Here is a 17133-nt window from a genome sequence, read left to right as displayed (position 1 = left end):
TCCTCTCCCCCTCTCCTCTTTGCTTCCCTCTCCTCTCCCCCTCTCCTCTTTGCTTCCCTCTCCTCTCCCCCTGTCCTCTTTCCTTCCCTCTCCTCTCTCCTTCCCTCTCCTCTCCCCCTGTCCTCTTTGCTTCCCTCTCCTCTCCCCCGTCCTCTTTCCTTCCCTCTCCTCTCCCCGTGTCCTCTTTGCTTCCCTCTCCTCTCCCCCTCTCCTCTTTCCTTCCTTTCTTTTCTTTGTGACAGGGTCTCATATAGCTTAGGTTGGCCTTAGAACTTACTATGAGGCAAGGATGATCTTGAGCTCCTCTTCTTCCTCAGAGCCACCACCTCCCAAGTGCTGGGATCACAGTTATGCACCACTATACCTGGCTTGTGCACAATTTTTTTTTTCTTTTTTGTCTTTTTGAGACAGGGTCTCCCTGTAGCCTCAGCTGTCCTGGAACTCACTATGTAGACCAGATTGGCCTCGAACTCACAAAGATCCGCCTGCCTCTGCCTCCTAAGTGCTGGGATTAAAGGCGTGTGCCACCACGACCGGCCCAATATTTTTATAAAAATTTCATTTATCATTTTATTTTATGTGTATGAGTGTATCGTCTGCATGTATTTACTTGTACCCTTGGAGGTCAGTAGAGGGCGTTGGACCCCCTGAAACTGGAGTTATGGATGGCTGTTAGCTGCCATGTGAGCACTGGGGTCCTCAGCAAGAGCAGCCAGTGCTCTTAACCACTGAGCCATCTCTCCAGCCCACGAACAATATTTTCAAAGTAAGATGTACTGGGGTAACGAACCACCACCATCACAATGAGTCATTTCAGTGAGTGAAAAAACCAGGTAAACAGCAGTCACGCCCTGGTATCCTTAGAGGAGCTGTTTCCAGCGGCTCTTGCTTTTAGCCCAAGTGTTGAGCCCTGTTTGCTGCTAGGCCTTGACCTTGGACCACTCCCCACTTTGCAGCGGCTTTAGCACGGCCCTGCCCGCGCTAGGGTCTCTGTTTCCCAGCCGGCCTCCTGAGGCCGGCGTACAAGATGGCGGCGCCCGTGACCCGCTGGTAGCCGTGGGCTGGGGCTGACCTTTGAACCGTGACACGGGGCTGGCGACCAGAGATTGGCCTCACTCAGGTGACAGGTGGTCGGGGCAGCGCCACCGGCCCTCCTGGGGGTGTATGGCTTGCTCGCTACTCCGCCCAGTTTTTACCGCCTCTCCGGCCCTGTCCCGGGGCGGGACTAAAGAAAGGTCAAGTCCACCTGCCCCGCCTATCTTCGTGCTGGGGCGGTCACTGTGAGTGGCTCACTTTTAGAACTGACTTTAGGCACGTGTAGCTTCCATGAGAACTGACTTTAGCCACGAGTAGCTTCCATGGCTGCTTTGCAGGCCCCGGGGGAGAAGATCAACATCCAGGCGGGAGAGACGGCCATGGTCGGGGACAGGGTCCCGCTGGGGAACGACTGGCCCGAACAGGACAGACCGCTGCCGCGATCCTGGAGACAGAAGTGCGCCTCCTACGTGCTGGCCCTGAGGCCCTGGAGCTTCAGTGCTTCCCTCACCCCGGTGGCTCTGGGTAGTGCCTTGGCCTACAGATCCCAGGGCGTCCTGGACCCTACGCTCTTGGTGGGTTGTGCTGTTGCTGTCCTGGCTGTGCACGGGGCCGGCAATTTGGTCAACACTTACTATGACTTTTCCAAGGGCATCGATCACAAAAAGAGTGATGACAGGACCCTGGTGGACCGAATCTTGGAGCCCCAGGATGTTGTTCGGTTCGGAGTCTTTCTCTACACGTTGGGCTGTGTCTGTGCGGCTTGTCTGTACTACTTGTCCACTCTGAAACTGGAGCACTTGGCTCTCATCTACTTTGGAGGCCTATCTGGCTCCTTTCTCTACACAGGAGGTAAGAATTAACCTGTTTCCTGCTCTAAAGTCTCCATTGCTTGTACTGGAAACTGCCACTTTACATAGGAATCGTAGAGATGTCAAAGATCAGGCCACATTACTGGAAAACCAAAATGTGTGTCATGGCTGTTAGATTTTTGGAAAAGAAAAGATAGAGGAGTAGGAGACAAGAAACCAGAGCCAGACCTGCATCAGGCAAGGAACATATCTTCCTTTATTCAAATAGGATACAGTGAGAGGTTAGAGGCTGTCCACGGGAACCAAGCTTCTACAACTGGACAAAGAAAACGGGGAGTTTTATGCCAGGGTTGTGGGACACAGCTGCACTTAGTGGGGAGTTGAGTTAGTGCCCGGGCTTGGTGTCCTTGGAGTGATTGAGGGTCTCCTCAAGATCATTTCCCCAGAAACTGGCAAGAGTGTTATCTATGGCCCTAGTGGAGACAGGTGGGCCCCACAAACACTTTCTCTCAGGCTTGGGAGTGACCAGCTGATAAGGGGTGAGCAGAGCCAGGCTTTTAATCTATAGTCTTTAGGTCACTGGAGGGACTTCGTACTTTTACAATTTAGAGCGTTAGGCCACTCTGATGGTTTTATGCCTTTATGGTCTCTAATGAAGCTCATGGTTTTTCTGAGGTTTGCATATTCTGTCAATGGCTGCTTTGAAAATCTGAAGTTGTGAAGATGCTGGTTTGGCAGTGGACTAAGAACAGTACTCAGCTATGTGTACAGACACTTTATATCTAGCTTTCCTATCTTGCTCATACATTAAATGTCACAGTTTCAATTTGTGGTGGAATTAAACCCAAAGAGCTCAAAATAATAGAGCCAATAACTTAACAGCTACCTTTCTAGGAGCTGCCTTGTAAGGAGGCTGGTTAAGGTGATTGACAGGGGTTAGTTAAGCTGTACTATTTGAGCAACTATTATGTACCAGGTTCTGTTCTATATGCCCAGGAACCACAGATCCCCATCCATGTGGAATGTATATTATTATGAGGAAAGATAGAAAGTAAAATAGTGAACTGTATTACCAGTATCCTGGGTTGTTCAAGACCAATGGGGTGCCCAGGATGTGGGACCTCCGTTGATTACTGTGTCACAGGCCACTTAACCATGGGGATATGTTATGGGAAATGTATTGTTAAATAATTTCCCCCTTGGGGCTGGAGAGATGGCTCAGCAACCACGCTAGCTGCTCTTGCAGAGGATCTGGGTTCGATTCCCAGCACTCACATGAAGGTTAACAACCATCTGTAACTCCAGTTCCAGGGAATTCAATGCCCTGTTCTGACCTCCTTGGACATTGCAAGATACGGGTATACATACATACATGCAGATACATGCAGGCTGTATGCTCATACACATAAAAAGGAATACATTAGCGTGTACTTACAAAAACCTAGGTACAGGTCAGTTGCTCCATACTGCCTCTCCCCACAATCAAGAGATGTGGTAAACACCAGTTGTAAGAGCCAGACTGCTTTACCATAATTTTTTTTTTTTTTTAAAAAGGCAGTGGACTATAACTCTAGAATAATGTTTTTTTTAAAAAATATTTTTATTATTTTTATTTTGTGTGTATGAGTGTATTGTCTGCATTTATGTGAGTGAACCCATGTCGTGCAATGCTGTGGAGATCAGAAGAGGGCTTTGGATTTCCCTGGAACTGGAGTTAAGCATGGTTCGTAATCGCCATATGGGTGCTGGGAATTGAACCCAGGTCCTCTGCAAGAGCAGTCAGCGCTCTTAACCACTGAGCCATCTCTCTAGCCCCTAGAATAATGGTTTTAAAAGTATAGGGGCTAGTGAAACGACTCACTGGGTAAAGGTGCCTGTTTCCAGCCCTGATGGCCTGAGCTTGATCTCCAGGACCCACGTGATGGAGGAAGAGTCCTCTGACCTCCACACCGGTGCTGTGGCACTCACACACCCATAAATCAGCACGAGAGTGCAGACACACACACACATTAAATACATAATAAAAAGCATAGTATAATAACTATATAAACCATTAACATGATTGTTTTCTTTTTGTCTTCTTCCCTTTTAATATTATGGGACTGTTGTATATTTGGTTTGTTAACTAAAGTGTTATGCAGTACATGATTGTATATAAGAGGCGGTAAGTGCTATGGGGGAAAACAGAGCTTGATCAAGGTGGAACTCATTAGAGAAATAAATACCTGAGCTAGATCGAAGGCCGTGAGAAATGACGGCATTGGGAAAGTGGCTGTCTGGGAGTAGAGCCCTCCAGAAAACCGGAAAGCAAGTGCCAAAGTGCCTAAGAGTTTGAGGAATAGGAAGAAGTTCAGTGTGTGTGAGGTTGGCAGTACAGGGAGTTAGTTAGAGGAAGAGGTGTGCATCTGGGGAGGTTGAGGGGGAAGTTGGGGGGCCTGCAGACTGTGCAGGCCTTGTGGGCCTTTCAACTTCAGTCTGAAGCAGGGGAGCCATTGCAGGGTTTTGAACAAAGGAGTGTTGTGATCTTACTTGGTGGTTTTTCTAAAATTTTATTATTTTTATTTAATGTGTATAAATGTAATGTCTGCATGTAGGTGGGTGTGTCATGCAATGCCTGCAGAGGTGAGAAGAGAGTGCTGGATCCCCTGGAGCTGGAGTTATGGACATTTGTTAGCCGACGTGTGGATGCTGGGAATGGAACCCAGGTCCTCTGTAAGAGCAGCCAGTGCTCTTAACCACTGAGCCATCTCTCCAGCCCGTGACTTGGTGTTTTAAAGGAGTCTCTGTGGCACTAGTATTGGGAATGATAAGGGGAGAGGTTAGGGTGGAAGAGCAAAGACCAAGTGGGAAGCTCTGGAGCAATACAGGCAAGATGCTGGGTAGCCTGCATCAAGGTGGTAGCAGTGAAGGGGTGAGTTGGGTTCTGAATAGGTTTTGAAGGTACACAGGGTTTGCCAATGGATTGGATCTTAGGTAGAGATACCACAAAATGAAGGTTAACTCAAGTTTTGGCCCGAGTAACTGGAAGAATAGAGTAGGTATCATCATGTCAGACGGATGAGAAAAATGGGCTAGAATAGGTTCTCAGAGGGAAATCACTCACACACATATACATAATTAAAAATAAAAGCTGGGCATGGTGGTGCACTCGGGAGGTGCACTCTCAGCACTCGGGAGGCAGAGGCAGGTGGATCTCTGAGATCAAGGCCAGCCTGGTCTATATAGTTCCAGGCCAGCTGGGGCTACAGGGGAACCCTATTGAGGGGGCGGGGGGCTTTTTCTGACCTATAGTTTTGGAGGCTGCAGTCTATTGTTGCCCATGGCTTTCGGTCTTTGGCAAGACAGTGCATCATGGCAGGAATTCAGCTGAGGAAGCCCATTCACCGCATGGCCAGGAGTACAGGAGAGCAGAAGAATGGCCTGGATCCAAGTCCCAGTGTTTCCTCCCAGTGCATATTCTCAAACGACGGAGGACCTCCTACCAGCTTCCACTCCACCTTTAACAATTCCACCACCTCCCAATGTGATGGAGGGGCTGGCTCCTAGACACATGAGCCTTTGGAGAATTCTTATAACCACAGCTTCCTCTTTATTTAGGGGACATTTAAACCAAGACTTGAAGGAAACAGAGCCAGCCATGGGTTTGAGTTAGAGTCTGCAGTGCTGAGTCCTTTGGGGCTGAAGGGCCAGCACGTACAAAAGGTTCCTGTGGGAGAAAGCTTGGTGTTGTCTGGGATCTACTGAAAGGCCAGTGTGGTCCAGAGGGAGAGTGAGTCACAGGTGCAGAGGTAGCAGGGGCTGCAGCCCAATCATGCTGGTCGTGTGGGGCTGGTCATACATCTGTCTGTCCTGCTAGGTCTCCCCCCTCTGCAGCCTCTAGAGCTCAATCTTGGGTCTGTTTTCTCTCCATTTTCCCTTCGGTGAGTTCAGCAGTCTCCTTGGTTAAGCTGGTGACTCCCAAACTCTGCTTCCTTGGGGTGGTGCTGGGGGCTGAGCTGTGCCCATTGCTCTCCTCAGTGGTAGAGCATACTGGGCCTATGGTCTGCCAGAGCTCTGCTCTGAATGCAGTCAGTTCTAGAACATGCTGGAAGTCAAATTCCTGATTTCCTGATCATCTCTCCAAAGATCCCTGCTCTACCCACAGATTTTCTCATTTTACTCAATGGTGATTTTTTTTTTTTTTTTTTTAAGTACTAAGGGTTGAATGCAGGGCCTCTCACATAGTAAGCAAGCACCCTACCACAAACTGCATCCCTAGCACTCAGCGGTAACATCCTGCTGGTTCTTCAGGCCCGAAGCTACCGGCTTCCTTCTAGGCTCTTCTCATATTTGTGCCCAGCTCATCAGCAAGTTCTATTTCTGTTCAAAGTGCATCTAAGGTTGGACCTCCTCTCCCCATGCATCCCACATGCCTCCACCCCATCATCTCACTCTGGAGCCCTGCAGCAGCTCCTAACTGGTCTCTGCACCTGCCTTTGTCCCTCTCAGGCTCTTCCCAGTCAGCATCTAGAGTGATCCCGTTAAAGGAAGGCAGCTGGCACTCCTCCACTCTCCAGTAGCTCCCACCTCTTTCAGAGTGAAGCCGGATCTTTACCATGATGCCCAGGAACCTGCACTCTCCACACTGCCCTCTGTAGCTCTGCTCACCCTCATCTTTCCTTCTGCTCAAGTGGAGTGTCATCTGCCGTCTTGGGCCTGGACCATCAAGGCAGGCACCTGTCTCAGCTCCTCTGCTATTGCTGTTTCCTCTGTTGGGATGCTCTTCCCTCATCTCTCTGTGTGGCTTTCTTTCTAATCTTCTTCACCTGTATCACCCTCTTAGTAAGGCCTTGCTTTCTGTCTTTTTAAAAATGATAGCATCCAGCTGGGTGTGGTGATACATGTCTTCAATCCCAGCACTTGGGAGGCAGAGGCAGGCGGATCTCTGTGAGTTCAAGGCCAGCCTGGTCTGCATAGTGAGTTCCAGGACAGCTGGGGCTACAGGGAGACCCTGTCTCAAAAAAAGAAAAAGAAAAAGATAACGATAACATCCATCCAGGTGATGCTGTGTGTCTGTAATCTCTCCACAGGAAGCAGAGACAGCTGGACTACAAAGTGACACCCAGCCTCTAAAAGAGAACAAAAAGTCCCTCTGCCTCTGTCCAATCGCCCCTGTTGCTTTTTTCTGCTGCTGTAGTTTTCTAACACATGTAGTAACTTGCCATATAAAGTGCTGCTTTAGCCACTGAAGAGTGAGTTTGTCTAATTATCTTCCCTGAGAAACTTGGGGAGGCTATGTGGTCTCATTCTCAGCTGAACCCAGCACAGTGCCTGGCGTATAGTACTTTAAAATGCTCATCATTGTGGGCTGAGATGGCTCAGTGGGTAAAGTGTTTTCCACACAGCATGAGAACCTGAGTTCAGAGTCCCACATCCATGTAAAAAGCTGGGCAAGCATCTGTACCCTGCAAAGTGACGTAGAGCCAGGCAGATCACAGGGACTTGCTGGCCAGCCTAACCAAACTGGTAAGCTCTAGGTTCAGTGAGAGACCTTGTCTCAAAAAAATACAGTGGAGGGCTGGAGAGATGGCTCAGTGGTTAAGAACACTGGCTGTTCTTGCAGAAGACCCGGGTTTGAATTTCAGCACCCACATGGCAGCTAACAACTGCCTGAAACTCCAGTTCCAGGGGATCCGATGGCTTCTGTCCTCCGCAGGTACTGCATGTCACAGGTGCACTCACATACCTGCAGGCAATACACACGTAAAATAAAAATAATAAATAAAATCTTTAAAAAAATACAGTGGAGAGTGATGGTCAAGACACAAGCACACATGTGAGTGAGCATACCTGCACACATGTGCACATAACTCATACCACACACATAAAATACTCGTGGAACGAATAGATAAGAAGACATTGACGTGTATTGATCAGAGTAATGGTGTAATCTGACTTAGCTTTTCTTTCATATATGTTATTATTTTTGTTTTATGTGTATGAGTACATTGTCTGCATGCGTGTATGCACCTGTGTTGTGCAGTGCCCACAGCGGTCAGAAGGTATCAGATCCCCTGGAACTGGAGTTACGGATGGTTGTTAGCCACCATGTAGGTGCTGGGAACTGAACCCAGGTCCTCTACAAGAGCAGCAAGTGCTCTTAACTGCTGAGCCAGCTCTCCAGCTGTTAGCTTTTCTTTTAACATTGTTTTTTGTTGGTATATAATTGGCTACAGTGAAATGCCAAGAGCCAAGTCTCCCAAACTCATCACTCTGCAGAGCATTTCCATCACCTCAAAAGCTCCCTTGGGCTCCTCCTACCTGTCCCACTCTGTCCACATGTATCTTGAGGTCCCTACTGTTCTGCTTTCTTTCACACAAATCAGTCTGGGCTAGAGCTCTGTATAGAGGCAGTCATTCCGTAGGGACTGTTCGTGGCTTTATCTACTTAGTATGAACTCTTGCACCTGGTTTCTGTTGCCCAGCGTGACATGTGGAAGCTCACTGTTTTGTCATACACTGGCAGCTCCTTTCTATTGTGGAGTAGCATCTACTGATGAGTGTGCCACAGTTCCTTTCCTACTCACCTGATTAGGAACCTTTGGGTTGTTCTTGTGCTTTGGCTGTGGTGACTGAACATTCATGGTCAAGTGACTGGACATTTATATTCATGTTTTTTGTATTTGTTTTGATTTCTCCTGAGTAAATGCCTAGAAATGGAGTTATTGGGGCCTAGGTTAGGTGATTTTTTGTTGTTTTTTGAGATGGGGTCTCCCTGTAGCCCCAGCTGGTCTGGAACTCGCTATGTGGACCAGGCTGGCCTCAGTCTTACAGAGATCTGCCTGCCTCTGCCTCCTGAGTGCTGGGATTAAAGGTGTGCGTCACCACGCCTGGCGTGATGTCTGATTTTCTGAAGAGCTGCCAGTCTGTTTTCAGAAGTGTCGCACTGTCTCATGCTCCCACCAGCCCTGTGTGTGACTTGCAGTGGCTCTGTGCTTTTGCCAACTCTGCGAGTTCGGCTCACTCTGTATAGCCAGGCTGGTTCCTTCTGCCTCTGCCTTCTGGGTGCTGGTATTACAAGCACACACCACCACCTGGCCCTTGCCAGTGTTTTATGTTTCTTGTAACAGATTAATTCTGGCTTCTCTGTGGCACAGGCTCAGTATTTCACTATGCTGTCTCATTCAGACATGGTGTTGGGAGGGATGGGAATGCCTATAAAGACTCCTGTGAGGCACCCTCAGCCTTGGGCCATGTTTTACACGCTTTGGAAGTACTCTCTCCAAGGGTGCTGTTTCCTTTTTGTATCAGATAACCTCACAATTATCCTTGAGTTGGGTTTGTGTTTGGCTTTGGTGTGAGACCTGTTTAAGATGGAGCACAGGTTTCTGTGGGTTTTATTGTCGCTCACTCTTGTTTTGTCTTGAGGCTCAAGGACTATTGCATTAGGGTTTGAGAGGAAACCGACAGGGCAAGCGAGCTGTGAATTTCTGCAGCTGCTGGGAGGGGTGGATGGAGAAGAGGAAGAGAGAAAGCACTGCCTTTTGCAGTGGAGGTAGGCAGGCAGCCGTTTGGCAAAGAGAGGGGCCTTCACAGAAAGGAGAAAGCCCGACTGTCCGGGAAAGCCTTCCTAGGCTTTGGCCAGTGTACTGGTTAGTTTTTTTTTTGTCAACCTGATACAAACTAGAATCATCTGGAAAGAGAGAACCTCAATTGAGGAATGCTTTCATGGGATTGTCCTGTGCCCATGTCTGTTAGGTATTTGCTGACCGATGGAGGAGGGCCCAGCCCACTGTTGGCGGTGCCATCCCTGGATGGGTGGGTCTAGGCTGTATAGTAAAGTTAGTAGACAAGCCACAGGGAGCAAGTCAGCAGGCAGCATACCTCTGTTGTCTCTGCTTCAGTTTCTATTGACAGGTTCTTGCCTGACTTCCCTCAGAGATGGACTGTCACTGGAAGTATAAGATGTAATAAACCCTTTCCTCCCCAAGTTAGTTTTGGTCATGGTGTTTACCACAGCAACAGAAATTGGTACCAGAGAGTGGGATTGTTGCTGTGACAGACCTCATCATGTTGTTTTTTTGAGGGAGAGGGCGTTATGGAAGGATTTGGGACTGTTGGGCTGGAAAAGCTATTGAGTACTCAGTGCTTAATGAGCTTGGAAGGTAAGAATTCAGAAAGAAGAGCAGAATGAGCCTGGTTTGTGAAGTCCCAGAGGAGCAAGCTGATTCAGCGCATATCCAACAAAGAGAGGGGGAAGGAAAGTTAGGAACTCAGCAAAGCAGGCAGACTGCATGGCAGGTGCTCCAGAGGCAGTTGCCTTGTCATTTTAGCTGATCTGAGGAAGGGGGTGCTTTGAGCATCCAGCCCGAGGTCAAGGCTGCTGTGTTTTCTTCCATCGAGCCCAGCTGCCCATGAGCTGAGAATGTGCATGAGAGCAGAGTGGGAGTGGTGGAGGAGTGTGCTGGCTAGGCCTGGGAGGAAGGCTGAAGCCTGTGCGGATTGCAGTGGACATAGGCTTGCTGGTTTGAGGCTGGCGCTGGCATTCTCTTGAGGGATTTTCTTCCTAGGCTCAAGACCTCAGACAACCAAGTTATAAACACACAGCTTCGAGAGCAAAATTGGCTTCCTGGTGTCAGGAGCCGAGGAGTCGGGCCTATGATGCCTTCTGGGGATGCTGTTCTAAAATCCAGGGGTGCTCATTTGGTACCAGTGCACCCAACTGCTTCTGTGAAGGTGAAGGTGGGCAGAATCCTGGTCCTTGGTTCCTGTGGTTTGGGATTCTCTGCAGACCATTGTCACTTGCCATTTTAGACTGGTTAAAATGTGATTGGCTACCCAAGTGCTTTCTGACTGAGGCCATATTGTAGCTTCATTAGATCCGAAGCCTTCTAGGGTTCTGTAGATCTGAGTGTGGGCCATCTCTTTGGTCGCCCACCTGTTGTATCTGACTTTTCCTGTTCAATCCGAGTGGGAGAGTTTAGTGACCTTCTGCCCGCAGTTCCAAGTTGGAAGTTTCTGTGGCTTTGTGTTCAGTTCAGCCCTAGTGCCAAGTATTGGGAAGCCAGCTGTGAAGAAGCCAGATGTGCTAGGACTTTTGTCCCAAGGACATAGGTTTGTTAAGGGTTTGACGTATATGTTGGGAAGGACAGATCATAGGCCCATGGGATGGGAGGTGAGGTTCTGAGAAGATCAAAGCCACCTAGGAGGGTGTTGGTGTGTTCCAGATAAAGCCACTCAGACTTGGATCTGGAATGGAAGGTGGTGGGACTGAGTGTGGTGTTAGGGATGGCATGGTGGGAGGGGTGGACAGAAGGAGGGGATTAGGCAAGCTTCGGAACAGAGTGGTGCTAGGGATGACTTGGTTTTAATTTCGTTGGAACCACAGAGGGGATGCTTCATGATGACTTCTGCTGTTTTCCTCTCATACAGGTGAAAGTTTCTCTATGTGGGAGTTTAAGGGTTGTGAAATGTCACTGTGATTCACTAGGGGTTTTCAAAACCAGAAGAAAGACTGTAGGGGAGGGGTAGGATCCTGCCTTACAGGGGTTGGAGAGGGTGAAAGAGAAATTAATGAACCATCAGACCTTTGAGGTGTTCCTGGTCTCTTTTGTGATCTCTGTATCCTGGGAGCTCAGTGCACTTTGCAGCAGAAATTCGTTTTGGGGACAGCAGGAGGGAAAACTTGGTCAGGAACCTGGGCAGTTGGATTCTGAAACCGAGTCTGTACCTGTGTCACTGGAGATGAAATCAGATTTGCTTTGGGTACCCCAGTAAGTGCCCATCCTCACAGCCTCCCATCAGATGTGGCCATCTCTTGATGGATGAACAGCCCCTCAGTGTCCAGCCCTTGATCTCACACCACCTCTCTGGGTTTTCTGACCACAGGAATTGGATTCAAGTACGTGGCTCTGGGAGACCTCATCATCCTCATCACTTTTGGCCCTCTGGCTGTGATGTTCGCCTATGCCGTCCAGGTGGGGTCCCTGGCCATCTTCCCTCTAGTCTATGCCATCCCTCTAGCCCTCAGCACCGAGGCCATTCTTCATTCCAACAACACCAGGGACATGGAGTCTGACCGGGAGGCTGGCATCGTCACCCTGGCCATCCTCATTGGGCCCACCTTCTCCTACGTGCTCTACAACACGCTGCTGTTCCTGCCCTACCTGATCTTCAGCATCCTGGCCACCCACTGCAGCATCAGCCTGGCACTGCCTCTGCTCACCATCCCCATGGCCTTCTCCCTCGAGAGGCAGTTCCGCAGCCAGGCTTTCAACAAGCTGCCTCAGAGGACAGCCAAACTCAACCTCCTGCTGGGGCTTTTCTATGTCTTTGGCATCATCCTGGCACCAGTGGGAAGCCTACCCAGACTCTGAGGGGACCAGCAGCTCCCCCCATAGCACAGCCCCTTCCTTAGACTGTGCAGAAGCCAGAGTCCTGGAGAAGGAAGTGTGCTGACCAGGGTGGGTGGTCAGCATGGGCTGTGAACACCTGCCCGTCAGTGTTAGGATTATCTTCCTAGAGATCAGCTCTGTGACTTGTTCCCATGTTACAGGGACCCTCAAAACCACTCTAGTTTCTGAAGATGAAGTGGACACACTGTCCTTGTTGTATTTATAATTGCCACTAGATGGTGTCTCCAGGTCACTTTACAATAGAATGGACCCATTTCCTCCTTGTTCTAGACAGAATGCCCTGACAGTTTGTGAAGGAACTGCCCCGTGTCCCAAAAGAGCCACAGTGACCAGGCACAGAGTGCTGCCTGTTACTTTGGCCACAGAGGAAATGGCAGTAATTGGTGCCGGGCCTCATTAACACAGGAGCACCTGTCCCTTACTCAGCACGGGTGTTCTGGATATGCTGCTTAGGAGAAAAAGTCCCTCATTAACAGCCGTGTGGCTCCCAGCTTTTTGCCTAGTTGTGATTCAGATACTTCTGTCCTTGTCTGTCCTTTCACTCATCCCCACTGTTGAGGAGGAGTGTCAGACCGCTGGGAAGAGGTAGCCTCGCCCTAGAGGCGGCTGAGAAAAGCGCTCTGCTTTCAGACACATGGTGGCGGGGTAGCTGTGGGATCCACTAGGACAGCAGGAAGGACTCGGCCCTTTAGTAACTACCAGGACCTGCAGGGGTAGAGGGGTAGCCACTTAAAGCCCACAAGGCTTGTTTCCTGGGAAGCTGGCTCCCCTAATGCCTCCCTTGTCCACCCTGTGTCTCTGTCTCTCGATCTGATTCCCTATTCCCAACTGGAGCTGGACCGAGTAACAGTGACATGTGTCAGGGACACTTGCCCCTTTCCATAGTCACAGGATGGGAAGAGCAGGAACCTGTTGATGTACAAGCCAATGGATAAAGTCCTGGCCCCACTCAGCCAGATGACAGGCCCTTCCAGTGAAGGACTATGTTTCTGGTGCCAGAGACAGACTCAGAATATGGGCCCCCACCTCTCTCCAGGCTTCTGTTGCCTGGTTTAGACAGTGGGCGGGGTGCTTCAGTGAGGTCACACCTAAGGCTCCAGCTGTGGTCATGCCCCTTCCATTTGCCGCCTTCCAAGTGTAATCTGTGCTGGGTTCACTCGCTTGCATATATGAAGATGGTCACACAGTGGACCTCGTTCTTTTTGTTGTGATCGACTATTCTGGTAGGTGCTACAGGGTCTTAGCCTGCAGAAAACAACAGAAGAACTTGTTCTTAGTCCTGATTTGGTTCCTTTAGTTCAAACTGGGTCACTTTCTGGGAAAAAATGTATTTGAAAACTGCCCAGAGTGCCTCTGTTTTGGGGGTGGTTTGTCTATGAGAGAGCAGGGTCCTTGAGGTTGGGTCAGAGTCCAGGAACCTCAGAAAGGAGGGCAGCCCTCCTCTCCTGTTCTTCCTGGCACCGTGTTTTATGTCAGCTGTGGCATTTTGGTGCTCTTGAGGGCTCTGCCTTTGGAGAAGCTTCTGTGACCCCTGCTCAGGGCTGGCTACTGTCACCCAGAGTCTGGAGGACCAATGGCTCTCCACATGCCAGACCTGACTCCTGACTTCCCCGTCACAACTGCCCATCAACTGCTACACCATGTTCTGGTACCGATTTTATTGCCTATTTTTTATATATGATCCCCAAAGGCTATATTTAGTGCCAGATTTTTTATGCAGGTCACCATAATTTATATTATGTCTCCTGATTCAATGAAAGCTTTCTGTAGACTTGTTAATTAACAAAGAAGATGTTCATCTGTAGCCTGACTTCCAGTGTTTCTTTGCTTCCCCCACTTCTCTTACTGTGGGATGGCAGAACTCATGCACAACTCAGGGAGACCAGGGCGTTGGGACAGTGCAGTGTCAGGGAGGGCACCTGATCTTCAGCGATGGATTTGGCTACGGTTTGACCAGGGTTGACAACGAGCCCTTGGGAAAGGCAGCCCGGACCATTTAGAGCCAATCAGCGGTCAGACCACGTTAACCTCGTTTCCTTCTATCCTTCCCTACTTTCATTTTTCCTCTGATAGGGTCACCGTGCTGATAGATTGAAAACATATAGTAGATTGAGTGTGTTTGGGTTTCAGCTAGGCATTTGACAATATATCCTTATGAACAAGGCAGAGATATGTGGAATGGATAACACTGTAGTTAGATAAATTCCTGAGGCTGAATGCGCTGTGGGAGAGAGCTGACGGATCAGCATGTCAGCAGGAATGGGGAAGGCAGCCCTCAGCAGCACGGGAGAGCAAGCCCTGCCCTCTGCCCTCTGCCCAGCGAGATTCAACACCTGTTATTAACAACTGGAGTGAGGCAGCCCAAATTGCAGCTTTCATGAACCTTGGAAGAAGAGCTTCTAAAATGACTGATAATTAGGATGCTCATGAATTAGAAGGCTGGTTTGATAGGTCAAGGGAATAACTGAGCATGAATAAATGCAGAGAATATACTCAGGTCCCCCAGATGCCATGTATCATTGAGAAGGAGGTGATCTGTGGCATGAGAGCAGATGTGGCTGTGGGTTTTATGAATGACTAAGATACGTCACAGGCCTTTACTGTTTGAGTCAGATTTATTCTGCTCACCAGTGAGTGGCAGGAAATCCTACCCCAGTCACCTCAGGCTTCTCACATGCCTGTATGATTGGTCATCCTGGACTCCCAAGCCTCTTTGAGGCCAGAAGTCAGGGATCTTGGCTAGGCCCTTGCTCCTTCCAATCATTAGCTCCAAGGTCACCTCTCTGCTACTTGGTACTGGGATTCAGGCCTGGAATCTGCCCTATTAACTCTTAAAGGGCTTAGAATGCCCCTACCTGCTAACAAGTACCATGGGCCTGTGAGTGCTGGTCCCTGCCATCCCATACCCGTTTCTGCCCAGGCTCAGTGAGCTACCCTTTCTGTATCCTCCCTGTCCACCTCCCGTGCCAAAACTGGCCCCCACTTCCCTATCTTTGCTGAACCTTTGTACAGAATCCCACCCTGAACCTTGGAAGCTCAGGACTGGCCTGTTCTGGGCCTACATCATACGCTGTCTTCATCTTCTCCTGTATTAATAACCAGACCTGGCCCTAAATGTAGACTCAGACAGTAATGACCTTGATGAAGGAGAGTGAATAGGAGATTCCAGTCCACAACAAGGAAGGCAGAAGTCCCGGTCATCTCTGCACTGGCCCTTTCCTGTGGGCTGGACTGGGCCTGGTCGTGAATAGGGGGAAACTTTTATCCTCCAGGATAGAGTCAGTGTGGAGACAGATCAAGAGCATGTCATGGAGACATGTATTTGAACTTTAGGAATACATTTCAAAGTATATGAAATGCAGAACGAATGAAAATAGCTTCATTTCTGTGTGTGCACACGTGTGCGCACGTGTGTGTTTTGTGCTGGTAACAGCTGCTGCAGAGATTTTACATTTCTCAGTGTGGGAACTGTATTTTGAAGGTGTTATTAACAAACTGGATCTTGTCCAGGAAGCGTTTGGCAAACGGGTAAGGGCACATAAAACCATGTCAGCATGCAAAGGAGAGCCACAGGAGTACTGTCTTGGGGAAAGAGATTGGGCTGTGTGTGTGTGTGTGCACATGCGCGTGCGTGTGTTCAAAGAGTAAAATCAGGACCAACAGACAGGAGTTACACAGTCCACATTTAAGCTCTGGGGTCAAAAGGAACTCTCTAGCCATCAGTGGAATCAGCAAGTGTAATGTTCAAAACATCCTGGTGGGTGGTGAGTTCCCTGTAGCTAGAGGCATCCAAGAGAAAGGCTGATTCCTTGCCAAGAACATTGAAACAGAGTCATGCCAGAGAGGGGTTGAATGAGAAAACCTTTAAGGGTCTTCCAACCCTGTGACACAATTGTTCTGTTAGAGGGTTGCTTCTCAGACCTGCCCTTGAGGGTTGGGAACAGAAGGTACAAGAAACACATGTCAGCACAGCTGGGATTATTAACACTCCTTGTTTTGTTTTTAAAAATTATATAAGATACACACCCAAACACATGCCTATGTAGTTGACTGCACCCTTGAAAGCCCTTGAAGTGGGGTGACTGACGGCTGCTCTTCTCTGAGCCTGTAGTTAATGGACTGTCAGCCTTTTTCATTACTGGCTCCAGCCCATGCAGACTGGTATAAAAGCAGTGCCTCTGGCAAGAACCTGTTCTTGGGTTTCAGCCAGTTGACATTTGTGATTTGCTTGTCTTCAAATTGGGACAGCCCTCCCATGGCGAGTGACTGAGCCAGGCCACCGAAGGGTGATGAAACCTGGTCAGGCCCTGCCTGAGGCCCTGGTGGGGGCTGAGCCTGGGATTATCAACTCACCAACAGCAGTGGGGAGGAGCTGTAATGACATGACTCTCACCCACCTTCTAAGATGTGGGCTCTCCAGAGGGACCAGTGAAAGTCTTGGTCACATGTCCCCAACCAGGCCAAGGTTGGGGAGGGTAACAGGAAGTTGGTCTGGGCTTTACAGTGTGATTCAAGGTTTGCCTGCCCAAAATTCTATCGTCTGAGCTCTAGCCTTATAGTAGCCTCTGTCTTTGCCAGTGTGGCTTAGAATGACCCCACTGTCAGAGCTACAACGAGGTTTAACAGGGAAGACAATAGCCCAGTGTGTGCTCCACATCTATTTGTCAACGTGTTTATTGTCAAATTCCCCCAGCAGGTGGTGGACTAGTGGTTAGGACTATATTTTCTTTATCCACAATCTCAGCACCTGCACAGTGCTTGGTGCAACTGTCTGAGGGGGACTTCAACAACCTGACCTTGAATGACCTGAGTGGCATGGGAGTGGCTGGACCCTGTGGGACTGGTTTGAAGACTGCGCTGACCTAGCTCATAGCCGACTGACCCTGAGCAGT

General features: G+C 49.3%; 1 protein-coding gene across 1 annotated transcript; it reads left to right on the top strand.

The window, feature by feature from the left end:
• The first annotated feature begins 1037 nt into the window (after positions 1 to 1037).
• Positions 1038 to 14045, top strand: Ubiad1 (UbiA prenyltransferase domain containing 1). Its single transcript, XM_008831605.3, has 2 exons — positions 1038 to 1887; positions 11715 to 14045. The coding sequence occupies exons 1-2, from the start codon at positions 1359 to 1361 to the stop codon at positions 12200 to 12202; spliced, it is 1017 nt and encodes a 338-aa protein (XP_008829827.1). The 5' UTR covers positions 1038 to 1358; the 3' UTR covers positions 12203 to 14045.
• Positions 14046 to 17133: the final 3088 nt, after the last annotated feature.

This window comes from Nannospalax galili, unplaced genomic scaffold (assembly GCF_000622305.1).
Source record: "Nannospalax galili isolate Female #2095 unplaced genomic scaffold, S.galili_v1.0 scaffold870, whole genome shotgun sequence".
Lineage (NCBI taxonomy): Eukaryota > Metazoa > Chordata > Mammalia > Rodentia > Spalacidae > Nannospalax > Nannospalax galili.
Note: the sequence above shows the minus strand (reverse complement) of the source record. Positions and strands in the feature narration are given on the sequence as shown.

Bases quoted from the DNA above. Each gene is read 5' to 3' on its own strand.
- Ubiad1 (XM_008831605.3), top strand. From the start codon at position 1,359: ATGGCTGCTTTGCAGGCCCCGGGGGAGAAGATCAACATCCAGGCGGGA. The intron at 1,888-11,714 runs GTAAGAATTAAC...TTCTGACCACAG, and splicing joins CTCCTTTCTCTACACAGGAG to GAATTGGATTCAAGTACGTG.